The sequence below is a fragment of the Myotis myotis genome, unplaced genomic scaffold, assembly GCF_014108235.1.
Source record: "Myotis myotis isolate mMyoMyo1 unplaced genomic scaffold, mMyoMyo1.p scaffold_m19_p_7, whole genome shotgun sequence".
Lineage (NCBI taxonomy): Eukaryota > Metazoa > Chordata > Mammalia > Chiroptera > Vespertilionidae > Myotis > Myotis myotis.
Window position 1 is genome coordinate 63,984,495 of NW_023416379.1, and position 13,410 is coordinate 63,997,904.

Genomic DNA, 13,410 nt, shown 5'->3' on the forward strand with positions numbered 1-13,410 from the left:
TCTGACACCCATGTCATAGGTTCGCCATCACTGGACTAGGCAGAGTATGAGAATTCTCTATCCTATTTCTGCAACGTTTCTGTAAACCTAAAACTTTTAAATAAAAAGTGTATTTTTGAAAAAGGATCTTCCCTAGTTTGAAATGTTTCAAATCTCTTGGAATCTTTATTCCTTGGTCCAAGTCCTCTATAACCTAACTATTCGAAGTGTGGTCATCGGTGAACTTCTCAAAATCTCAGCCCACCCCAGATGTACCAGTCAGGGTCTCCAGAGAAACAGAACCAACTGGATGTAGGTGTGTGAAAAGAATTATTATAAGAAATTGGATCATGCAATTATTAAAGCTGGCAAATCCAAGTCTACAATGCAGGCCACCAGCCTGGAGGTCCAGGAGATGTGCAGTCTAGACAACTTATCACTGATGATTATCACTGGTGACATTAAACTTCATCACATGCCTGAGACAGTGTTTGCCGGGCATTCCCCCCTGTAAAGTTACTCTTTTCTTCTCCTCCCTTTCCGTACTTTTCTCTTTGGAAGGAAGTGAGTATGTGCAATGGATGTCTGAAAGCAGTCTGCGAGGAAATGCCCCCTGCTCAGAGTTGGCCTTTTTGTTCCACTCGGCCCTTTGATTGCATCAAGTCTACCCAAGTTAAAGAAAGCAATCTGCTTCACCCACAACTTGCTCTTTTAAATCCAAAAACACCCTCCAAGTGGACACACAAAACTTATTGTCACACCAGACCTGACCAATCTGAGTCTGCATTTTAAAAGGATCTGCCAGGGGATTTCATGCCTATTCAAGTTGAGCAGCATTGCTCTACAAGGCTCCCAAAAAGCTGGAATCCCTTCCCTCAGAGAGTTTCAGATCTACATGGTAATAACTCAGAAACAAGGCTTGATTTGTTGTTTTCAACTTGATAACTTTTCTAGCATTTACTGATCTGGAGGTTAGGGGTATCTTTGTAAACCCCAGCCCTCCTTGTGGGGCAAGGGTGACCTTCCCATTGTTCTCTACCTGGACCTCACCAAACCTCTGATCTGGATTATTCAATGACTGGCTTGCAAGTCTTCCCTGGCCACAATGAACTCCCCAAGGTCATCTACCACGTATTTTTTTCCTTTTCCTTGCATATCTTTATTACCCACAATAACCGACGGTCAGGACAGAGGCCCCAGGTCTGTTCCACCCTCGCCCCCACCCGCCTCCCAAGACAAGCCGGTTCCTCTTGTTCCTCTTCCTGCGTCAGCAAATACCAGGGGAGGCTGCTGGGAACCTCAGACCGGCAGGGGGCACACCACCCACCTATCAGAGCATTCAAGGGGTGGAATCCTATGAAACTGCCGATATTGGGTTACTTTGACCTACACAATCGGGAACTTTACGGGACTCAACAGGGTTCTGCTGCCTTTTTCCTTCTCCAAAGCTACTTTAGGGGTAGTAGGCGGCCACAGGTAGATGGCAACAGGGCTGCTAATACTCATGGCAATTTACCACCCACAAATGAACGTCAAATGTGCACCATCCACTTCCTAAATCCGAGCCGAACTCTCCTTAACCACGCGCGACTCCAGGGCCCTCCGTCAGCCCCCAGTTCCCACTCCGCCGCGGCCCCGGAGGGCGGCCCGGCGCCGGCCCGGGGAGAGCAGCGGACGGACCGGAGCATTGTGCGCAATGCGTCAGGCCCCGCCCCCCAGCCGAACTCCCAGAATTCCGCTGCCCATTGCCCAGTCGCCCACAGCCAAGATGGCGACGGGGGCGGAGTCAGCGCGGCCGCCTCGGGGCGGGGCCGCGGCGACCGGACGGGGCTGAGGGGCGTTGCCAGGCCGGGGGCTGCCCCGGGGTTCGGCGGTCCGGCCCGAGCGCTGCCCTGCGCCGGTAGATCGGCCGCCTGCTCCCCGGAGACGCCATGAGGTCTCCGGTTCCCGGCCAGTCCCCCGAGGGCGAGAAGGTCTCGGACAGCACACCCCTCTTGCAGGGCGCCCCGCAGGCGGAGGCCGGTGAGCCGCGGCGCGATCCGGGGACTTCGGGCGGCCGGGCGGAGCAGTGATGGCCCGAGGCCCCGCGCCCTGGGTCTGTGGGGCGGGCGGGGTGGGGGAGAGCCAGGCGTGAGGGGGCGCGAGGACCGGGGGACCCGCTTCTGGGCCCCGGAGGCGGGCGGGAACCGTGAGGCCAGGTCCCGCCGCGGGTTGGGTGGGACCTCGGCAAGTGGCGCCGCCGGCGATGTTGGGTGGTATCGAGCGGGGCACCCCACGGGAGAATGAATGAACGGGGGGAGCATCTATCAATCAATGAGACCAAGAGGCCAAGGGGCGGGCGGAGGACCCCGCGTGAGAGCGAACCGGGGGAGAAACCTGCGAATGGACCGGCCGGACAGAGCTGCCGGCTCTTCCTCCCCGTCCCTCCGGGTTCCCGCAGCTGCACGTCCGCCAGCTTGTGGTCGGGGAGCTCCTTGGGCGAGGAAGGGAGGCCAAAAAGGAGGTTTATATTTGTGAGGACGCGGATGGAAATCATTGCATAACCCAGCGACTATCTTGAAATTGTTTGGTAAGAGATAAAAAGTGCTGCGCTCTGTTATTTCCGTCTTGACATTTATGTTAGGAATCAGTTGGGTTATCCTCAAGGGATATCTATAAAAGTCTCTTCCAGGGTAACTTGCCAAAGGTCTTGCAACAAATAGGAACGGGGAATACTTGACAACGCATCCTCCCCAAATGGGGGGAGAGGGGGAAGATATTGTGCTCTTTGCTATTTCTATAATGAAACTTCTTTCGAAGTAATTGAAACTACAGAGCAAAACAGCTTGCGTGCCTTCGGTAGTTGCAAAGAAGTGTGCATAAGAAACAGTTGAATTAGAAATTTGACTTTTCCTGACCAAGAAGAGTATAGTCCTGTAGTGTCTTTTTTATTTAACGTTCCCAGATGGCAGCCGTAGACGTGGCAACGTTACAGTGCCGTCTGGCAGCTGGGAGCTTGTGTTGGTGGATGTTCGTGTAAATACTGTACCGCAGGGACGTATTACCTGGGAGTTGGACTTAGTTCCATAAATTGATTTTTTACCCCCTGTGGCATATAATGTTAGATTTCTATAGTTTTCCTCTGTAAAATAATCTAGTATGGAAATACAGAAATAAAGGTCATAATAAAGATATTCCCTAGAGACTACTAAAGTCTGTTGCAATTTGGGAGGAGATATTTCTGTGTGTGTGTGTGTGTGTGTGTGTGTATAAAATTTTAGCTCAAATATTAAACATCATTAGTTGTCAAGAAAATGCATATTAAAACCACAACTATGTCACTATGTACCCGCTAGAGAGGCTAATAAATTTAAAAGGCTGAAGATGCCAAATGTGGACTAAGACATGGAGTAACTAGAACTCTCATTTTGCTGGTAAGAGTGTAAAATGTTACAAATACATTGGGATCTGTTTGGCAATTTATTTTAAAGTTAAACATATATTACCATAATATAGCAGCTTTATTTATAATAATAAAAGACTGTCAACAACCTAGGTATCCATCAACAGGTGACCAGATAAACAAATTGTGGTATGTCCCTACAATGGAATACTGCTCAGTAATAAAAGGAAACTAGTAATATACATGTTAAACAATAACCTTCCAGGCCAAAAGTTTTTCTGAAAGAAAGGGTTTATTGAGCAATATGCTAACCAGGAAGAGGACCAGGTCCTGGGACATACCGTCTTAACCATCAGCAATAGAGCTAGGTGGGAAGAACAGACATGCCTGCTGTCCTAGCATTGATAGGGCTCCTTTTATGCAGTGATTTTGGGGATGAAGAAATAAAGGGGCAGAGGTGGTAGTGGTCTGATGCAGGGCTAGTTTGGGGATAGGTGTATTGTCCATAAGGAAGAAGTGTACACTGCTTTTGGGTTGGTTGTGGGCAACAGTCCAGAGAGTTTATGCGTAAGCAGCATGCCAAGTTATCTGGTGGTGGGCTATCTTTTTAGATGAGATGAAATAGCCACCTAGGAGTTGATTCATAGCTTCAACATACATTTAGGAATATGAGCAGTCTTCGTTGGTTTCTTGCCCCCAGTTCTATTAATTGATTAACCTTCCTCCTCCATCCTCATTTTAATTTAGGACATCTCAGAATTTTTCTCTTGTCACATATAACAATCTGGACAAATCTCAAAAACACTGAGCAAAAGAAGCTACCATATTAACATATGGTTCCATCAGCATGAAGTTCTAAAATAAGCAAAATTAATCTGTAATAGCAGAAAGTAGATCAGTGGTTGCCCTCAGTTCTATTAACTGATTTTAATTTAGGACATCCAGAATTGGCTTTATTAGGTCATTCCAAGAGGCCCTGGAATGCCTCAAGAATTTGTTTTCTCTCCTTTGTTTCTTCCATTCCATGAACAGGTAGTATATCTTTTCATTTTTTTCTGTCTTCTTCAGTTTCTCATAATAATGCCTTGTGGTTTTCAGTGTATAAGTTCTTCACATCCTTTGTTAAGTTTATTGCAATTGAAAAATGAATTGTTTCCCTTTTTCATTTCTTTTTCTGAAATTTTATCAATGGATTTTTATACATTTTTCATTAAATTATGTTCTATATATATTCACTTTGCACTTTCATGAAAGTAAGGATGTTTAGAAAAAAAGCTTCCCATCCACATCAATACATACAGACCCAGGGAAAGGTCCCGGGCCTGAAAATCTACCTCCCTAAATGTAGGGCAGAGTAAGATCAGAGAATGAGGCTGCCACTCCACTCTGATAATTGGGAGTTTATTAAGGGAGCATATGTGACAAGGCAGTTGCAAGACTAAATGGATCCTGCACTGCTTGGCATGTGCCAGAGAATTATACAGAACAAGACAGGATAGTCACAAGTACTTTTAAGTGACCAGTCCCAGGTACAAATGCTTTCCATGCTTGACTGATTGAGGACAATGGCCTCTTCCAGGAGCCAGTATGTAGCAGCAGGCAGGGGAGGGGTGGTGATTTATATCAGAACATCGACTACCATCAGACGGTCTCTAAGTCGGGTTTGCCATAAGCAATCTCCAATCTGGCTCAGTCCAGCTAGAGAGCCTGGCATTAGTCACATTATGGAACAGTCTAGACTTTTCCACAATTCAGAATTAGTTTTTTTAGGTATGGTGCCTGAAGGAGTAAGTCTTTAGAAGTCCTAAAAATTTCTCTTCCCATATGTTTGCATACATTTTATTTATCTTTTATGTTTGTTTCTGGAACAAACTGATAATGGAATTAGCTGTACCTCATCTATGCTTAAGTGTATGGTTTTGTTTTTCAGAAGAGAAATGCTGATAAATGTCAGTCATAAAATTGTACTTAACAGACCTTAGAAACCAATTACCACCTACTGGCACATGCTTTCATATATAAACTAGTGGCCTGGTACATGGATTTGTGCACATTGAAAGGAAATTAATTAGAAGAAATATTTTAATATCGCTATTTGCCCTTTCTCTATAATTGAAGTGTCAACCAAATTCACGATCGACAATGACAGATTAAAACACACGCGTGTGATTGGCACCAGCGAGAGCTTTATATGAATCGTGCATGTGCAAGTCAATGTTTATTTTTAAATTGCCAGCGTGCATCATATGTACTGGCTGGTTGGTCAGTCAGATGGACAGTCGGTCACTTAGCCTTATATATATATAGATACCTGAGGGCCAAAGAAGTTAAGTTCCCAATGATTGCATGAAGCTCTATTAATGACTAACTTGAATTCTGAATTTTAGTCCCATCCTCCTTCCTTAACACAACACTGCCACATTTGTGTTATATTTGAGAAATTCTTGTTTGCAAAATGCTTCATTTTTACATGATCCTTAACAAAATTGAAAGTTTTCCACTTCATTAGGAATAAGATGACATGGTTTTAAATTATGTATAGTGTTTCTTTATTGAGGGAGCTAAAATTAGGATATAGTTCTTTGGTATTAAGAATTAATACCTCTCAGGTTGATATAACAAAATTCTCGGTAACCCTACTGTGGTTTGCCTCTCAAGTATTTGCTTTAGTACTTAGGCCAGCGGATTTCAGAGATGCACACCGAAATGATTTGGGAAGGGTGGCTCAATGCTGATAAACAACAGGAAGTATATGGAGTTTTCTAGCTAATTTAGGTAGAAAGAAGGGAGGGAATTAGGTAAGGAAGAGCAAAGCGTCCCCTCCCATACATAAAAATTCTTTATTCCTCACATTTTCCACTAATTGAAAGTTTATTTTTGTATGAATGAGATGTGACTTATATATACTTAAATGGATTTTCAAAATACTGTTGCACCAAAAATGAGCTCATTCATGTTGAGCAAATAAGCTTTAGGGCTTCTAAGACATTTGTTTGTGCTTAAAGGCAGAGCATGGATTTGGAGCCAGAGTGCCTAATTGCCAATCCCAGGTCCACTAACTAGTTGTGTGAGTTACCTAATCTCTCGTGTTTTCTTTATTCATAAGTCAAGGAAAATAATACACCTGATTCATAGGGTTATTGTGAATATTAAATAAGCTAATAGAAAGTGCTTAGAATAGTGTTTGGCACATGGTATTAGTTACTATTAGTATCATTATCATAATCATCATGATAAATAAAAAGACCATTTGGACTTTATATTGCTCAGAGAAGCAGGAATCCACAAAATGAGGGCCCCATTCTTCACTATCATGCTCTGTAGGAACTTGTGATTTTCTAGCTTAAAATATAAGGTATGATGTGCTGGTAAGCAGCAACCATAAATGGAAATTGATTGGGGAGCTAGGAAGGCATAAGGATTTATGAGGAATTAATAAGGCAGGGTAAGGCCAGTTGAAGATTACCCTTTTTTTATAAATATATTTTATTGATTTTTTACAGAGAGGAAGGGAGAGAGATAGAAACATCAATGAGAGAGAAACATCGATCAGCTGCCTCCTTCACATCTCCTACTGAAGATGTGCCTGCAACCCAGGTACATGCCCTTGACCAGAATCGAACCTGGGACCTTTCAGTCCGCAGGCCGACGCTCTATCCACTGAGCCAAACCAGTTTCAGCGAATATTACCCTTTTTAAAAGCAAAGCTTATGGGACTGTAGAAGATGGCAGCGGAATAGGCAGGCATGTCCTAGGTCTTGCCCAGAGCAAAGGAGTGAGCAGCTGAAACTAATAACACCCACCCCGAATTGGGGAAGTATACTCAGCTGGTGAGACAGTTTGCAGCTGGGAAGGGCAGAGTTCCCCTGGAAAGGTAAAAACCAGGGATCTGAGCAGGAAAGTTTGCCAGACCTCTGAGCTCAGAGGGTCAGAGGGAGACCGCGTGGCACACAGCCGCGTCTCTTGGGACAGGCACAGCCCCTGACTGTGGAAAGGAGATCCGCAGGACTGTTGGCGCTGGGGGATTTGAGATCTGGGTTCTGTAATTATGGAGGACTGAGCCTAAAAGGGGCAGCCTGAAGCGCTGACCAGACCATGCAGTGCCGGTAAGAGAGGAGCTTACAGAGACTCAGCCTTACCTGTTTCTGTGGCCAGCGTTTGTTTGTTTGTTTTCACTGAACCCTATTTATAAGACATTTCGGATACAGACACTCACCCGTGCTGAAGAGCGGGAGAAGGTGCAGACGAGTGGAATCTGGGGAGAGGCTGGGGAGAGAAGGAGGGCCAGGAGAGGTGGCAGCAAATTGAGTGCTGAGTCACCCCTGAGCCCAGAACTTGGGCAGCCATTTTTTCTCCTGAAGCTATAATTCCTCCCTCCAGGCCCCAGGCAAGGAATACAGGCACACCCAGATTCCACCCTGAATGAGATGAAGGATTAAAATAATCTGATTAATCCCTGGGAGTTAACAGGGTGTGGCCTATAGAGGGGCTTTTAGTCCCAGCAACAACAACAACAACAGAATCACAGACATTCCAGAAAACTGGGATCTTAAGCCAGCTAAAGGAATGACATTTCAATTTTTCAATTTTATTTTTTTATTATTTTGTTAGCTTTTTTTTTCTTTTTTCTTTTTTTCCCTTTTTTTTTGTTTGTTGCTTTCTTCTTTCTTTGTTCTCCTTTTTTTTGTTTGTTCCTTCATTTCCTACTTCTGTTCACATTATTTTTTCAACCACATGAGCAACAGACACATGAGCGGCACACTCTTGTCCAGGTAGCATCAACCCTGTGAGCAGCCTGCCTCGAGCCTAAGAGCAGCAGCCTCATGTGGCCTGCCCCTGTCCAAGGAGCAGCAGCTGTGTAAGCAGCCCGCTTCCCCATCTGAAGAACAACAACCACGTGAGCAGTTCAACCTGTCCGAGGAGCAGAAGCCGCACGAGCAGTCCTTCTACATCTGAGGAGAGGCAGCCCTGCGCAGCCCACCCCCATCCGAGGAGAAGCCGCTGCGCACAGCCCACACCCTGCACTAGTCCGAGGAGCAGCAGCTGCACAAGCATCTTGCCCTCGCCCAAGCAGCAGCAGCTGCACAAGCATCCTGCCCAATCCGAGGAACAACAGCTTTGTGAGCAGCCCGCCTCCATCCGAGGAGCAGCAGTTCTGTGAGTGGCCCGGCTCCATTCGAGGAGCAGCAACCACACAAACAGACCACCCACATCCAAGGAGTGGCAGCTCTACGCACTGGTCCGAGAAGCAGAGCCACAACAGTCAGCACCTGTCCAACGAGCAGCAGCCGGTCCTAGGAGCAGTAGCCCCACAAGCAGCCCACCACATCAGAGGAACAACAGCAGCGTGCAGCCAGCCCCCATTCAAGGATCAGCAGCCACATGAGCACTTCGCCCCAGTTCAAGGAGTAGCAGCTGCGTGTGTAGCCCGCCCCATCCAAGGAACAGCAGCCTCGTCGTGATCAGCACCTTTTCTGTCTGAGGAACAGCAGCTGTGTGTGAAGCCTCCCCCCACCAGCCAGAGGAGCCACAACAGCGGTGAAAAACACCCACCACAGGAGCTCCTGCCAACTGAGGAGCAGCTGCTACCACAACCGCCCAAGGAGCAACCACAGCCACTCCCTCCCAAGGAGCAGCCACTGAACGACTCAATATCTAGATATGTCAGTGAGATCAAACATGGGTAGACAAAGAAACCCCCAAAGGAAAGAAAAGGAGGACTCGCCAGAAAAGTAGCTAAGTGAAACCGAGGCATGCAGCATGACAGAAAAAGAATTCAGATTAAGGGTCCTAGAATGCATAAACCGGATGGAGGAAAAAAATCAACAACTTATGCAAGAAGCAAGAAGAAACAGATGAAAAAAATTAATAAATTATGTAAGAACCAAGAAGAAATGAAGATATAGCTGCAATAAAAAACACCATTGAAAGTTTCAACAGTAGACTAGGAGAAGCGAAGGACCGAATTAGCAAATTGGAAGACAGGGAAACAAACCACACCCAAAATGAACTGCAATTGGAGAAAAAAATTAAAAGAGGAGGAGAGCCTAAGGGAGCTATGGGACAACATGAAACGAAACAACATACTAATAATAGGGATGCCACAACAACAGAAAGATGAACAAGACTTAGAAAACCTATTTGAAGAAATAATATCAGAAAACGTCCCTGAGGTGGGGAAGAAAAAAGTCACACAAGCACAGAATGTACCAAACAAGGTGAACCCGAAAAGACCCACACCAAGACACATCATAATTACCATGGCAAATGTTCAGGACAAAGAGAGAATCTTAAAGGCTGCAAGAGAGAGACGGAAAGTTACATACAAGGGATCTCCCATTAGATTATTAAATGATTTCTCAATAGAAACACATCAGGCCAGAAAAGAATGGATGGAAATCTACAAAGTGATGCAAAGCAAAGGACTGAATCCAAGAATACTCTATCCAGCAAGGCTATCATTCAAAATTGAAGGGGAAATAAGAAGCTTCATAGACAAAAAAAGGCTAAGTAAGAGAGTTTATCACCACCAAGACAGCAATGCAAGAAATACTAAAGGACTAGTGTAAACAGAAGAAATAAAAAGCTCAAAAAGAAAACAGCCACAAAAAATATAAATGGCTACAAACAAGTACCTTTCAATAATAACTTTAAACGTAAATGGAATAAATGCTCCAATCAAAAGACATCGAGTGGCTGAATGGATAAAAAAACATGACCCATACATTTGCTGTCTACAAGAGACCCACCTCAGAAGAAGGGACTCACACAGACTGAAAGTGAAGGGATGGAAAAATATCTTTCAGGCAAATGGAAATGAAAAAATAGCTGGGGTAGCAATACTTATATCGGACAAAATAGACCTCAAAGTGAAGGCCATAACAAGAGATAAGGGAGGCCACTTCATAATACTAAAGGGATCAATACAACAAGAGGATATAACCCTGATAAACATATGCACCCAATGCAGGAGCACCCAAATCCATAAAAAAACTCCTGGAAGATATCAAGGGAGAGATCGACAACAATACAGTCATACTAGGGGACTTTAATACACCACTGACATCACTGGATAAATCCTCTAGACAAAAAGTCGGCAAAGAAACAGCAATCCTAAATGACTCACTAGATCAGATGGGCTTAACTGACATCTTCAGAACATTTCACCCCAAAGCCACGAAATACACGTTCTTCTCAAGTGCTCATAGGACATATTCAAAAATAGACCAAATATTGGGTCACAAACAAAGTCTCCCCAAATTCAAGAAGATTGAAATCATACCAAGCATCTTCTCAGACCACAAGGCCATAATATTAGAAATAAACTACAACAAAAACAACTCAAAATACGCAAACACTTGGAAGCTGAATAGCACGTTACTAAATATTGATTGGGTTACCAATGAGATCAAAGAAGAAATTAAAAACATCCTGGAAACTAATGACAATGAAAACACAACAATCCAAAACGTTTGGGACGCAATGAAAGCAGTCCTGAGAGGGAAGTTTATAGCTCTACAGGCCTATCTCAAAAAACAAGAAAAAATGGTAGTAAATCATCTAAATCAGTTATTACAGTACCATAGTCCAGCCACATCAAATTATTTGTAGTTTTCTTCTCTCCCTTTGCTTGACTTTCTCATTTCCTCACTTCTGTACATACTGCTGTTTTTGCTTACATTGTTCTACCTCCTCTAATCTGTGTGGTGAATTTTTGCTCATTGGCAAAGACTCAGTGCAAATGTACTTTCTCCAAGAGGACTTCCCTGATTCCCTCCCTCCCCCCCACCCCCACACCACATGCAGATTAATGTAATTCTTTTGTCCCTTGTTACACACATATGTCTTATTGGTATAACTTTCTCCAGGGTCAGCAGGGAAGGAACTCACTTTTACTGCGTGCCAACTATACCGCTCTACAGTAGTTTATTTAATCACACAAAACTCAGTGAGGTGGATGGTGGTCACCTCATTTTCAAGCTGAAAACGTGAGAATGAAAACTTAACTTCCCCAAAGATACACAGCCAGTGAAAATCAGAACTGAGGTTCATTCCCACACCTGCTTCATTCTAAATTAGCCCGTTTTCTTTCAGCTACACCCACTACACATTTCCTAAGTTTAAATCATATTTGAGAAGCTGATGTTTGCTTTGGTGGGTGCTCTGTTCAATATGCAAGCATGATTTTGCTTTGAACTTGATTTCAGTGTGTCAGATGCTCAGTGGATATTATGTTCTTTTTGTCATGCAAGCATGCTTTCATTGGACCAATTTCAAACATTATCCAAATTCATAAGCACATTTTGCTTTATCACCATACTTTTTTGAAATAAAATTTTTCTGACTTCTAATCAACAACCATTTTTATAAAGATATGAACCATCTATCTTTGATATTTCTTAAAATCTCATAGTCATATACTTTGTGGCATCTGTGTTGGCTTTTTATTTTCTAATTATTGACCATGCCCCCAAAAGTTGAAGTAGTGTGAACCACAACTTCTACGTCATATTTTCAAGTAGTATCCTATCTAATAATAGACAAAGATTAAAGTTAACCCTACCTCTGCTACGCTTCCCATTGGCTAATCAGCGAGATATGCAAATTAACCACCAACAAAAATGGCGGCCGGCAGCCATGCAGCTGAAGCGAGCAGGAGGCTTGCTTGCTCCAGTGATGGAGGAAGCCAAGCTTCCTCCCTGCTGCAGCCAGGCTCTGAGCTCCACTCTAAGCAACAAAGTTCCAATTATAGAAGCTAAACAAACCCCAGATACCTGCTTTCAGCACGCCGTGGCGTCAGAACTGGAGTGGCAACAAAGTTTCATTTATAGAAGGTAAATAAATCCCAGAATAAAGAAAAAAAGGAGAGGCTGGGAGCTTCAGTCGCCAGCAGGCTTGGCCAGCCTGAAAACCCTCAGCCCCTCATCCAGGCTGGCCAGGCACCCCAGTAGGAACCCCCACCCTGATCCGGGACACCCTTCAGGGCAAACTAGCCAGCCCCCACCCGTGTACCAGGCCTCTATCCTATATAGTAAAAGGGTAATATGCAAGCTGACCCTAACAGCAGAAAGACTGGGAATGACTGGTCACTATGACACACACTGACCACCAGGGGGCAGATGCTCAATGCAGGAGCTTCCCTCTAGTGGTCAGTGTTCTCCCACAGGGGGAGCTCTGATCAGCCACAAGCCAGGCTGATGGCTGCCCGTGTAGCGGTGGTGGTGAGAGCCTCTCCCGCCTCCTCAGCAGTGCTAAGGATGTCCTACTGCAGCTTAGGTCTGCTCCCTGCTGGCAAGTGGACATCCCCCGAGGGCTGCCGGGCTGCCAGAGGGATGTCTGATTGCCAGCTTAGGCCCAATCCCCCGGGGAGCAGGCCTAAGCCAGCAGGTGGTCATCCCCTGAGGGGTCCCAGACTGCAAGAGGGCACAGGCCAGGCTGAGGGACCTCCCCCCACCGAGTGCAGATATTTTTATGCACCGGGCCTCTAGTCACTAATAATTTGAAATAATTCACTTCCCAAGCTTTTAGCCTCACATCTTAATCAAATGATAAGGTATGTCAGAGTCCAAATCAAGGAACATGTGGAAGAAGCTAATAATATACAATAAAAAAGTAACTAAATAAGGATGTAATGGGGTAATAGCAATACAGATCAGAATAGCATAAAATATTATTTAGAGTAAGAGAATAGTAACTTCATTCCTCCGTTTTTTTCATCCCATATCTAATACATATCTCAAATCTGCCCATTTCTCTCCATTGCCCCTGCTCTACTCTAGTTTAAGCCACTTTCATCCCTTACCCAGAAAACTACAGTAGTTCCTAAGTAATCTCCCTGTGTCTGCATTCCCTACAATGATTCACATTTCTCTCCTTTGTAATCTCCATACAGCAACCAGAGAAGCTCTTTAAACCATGAATTGCACCTTGTCACTCCTGCTAAAGTAGATAATGAACTTTGCAAAGCAGACTGTATCTAAATCTAGATTTTTCTTACTGTAAATTACTCAAAGTCATACAGTCTAATAGCCCAAGTTTCTAGATTATGA

At 44.5% G+C, this 13,410-nt stretch overlaps 1 protein-coding gene across 1 annotated transcript in view; it reads left to right on the forward strand.

Annotated features, from left to right (window-relative positions):
* The first annotated feature begins 1,798 nt into the window (after positions 1–1,798).
* Positions 1,799–13,410, forward strand: part of SLC17A5 (solute carrier family 17 member 5) — an 82,255-nt gene continuing 70,643 nt past the window's right edge. The window contains exon 1 of the mRNA XM_036316828.1: positions 1,799–2,001. Within this exon, the coding sequence (XP_036172721.1) occupies positions 1,911–2,001 (91 nt within the window). The 5' untranslated portion in view covers positions 1,799–1,910. The remainder of the gene's footprint in view (positions 2,002–13,410) is intronic.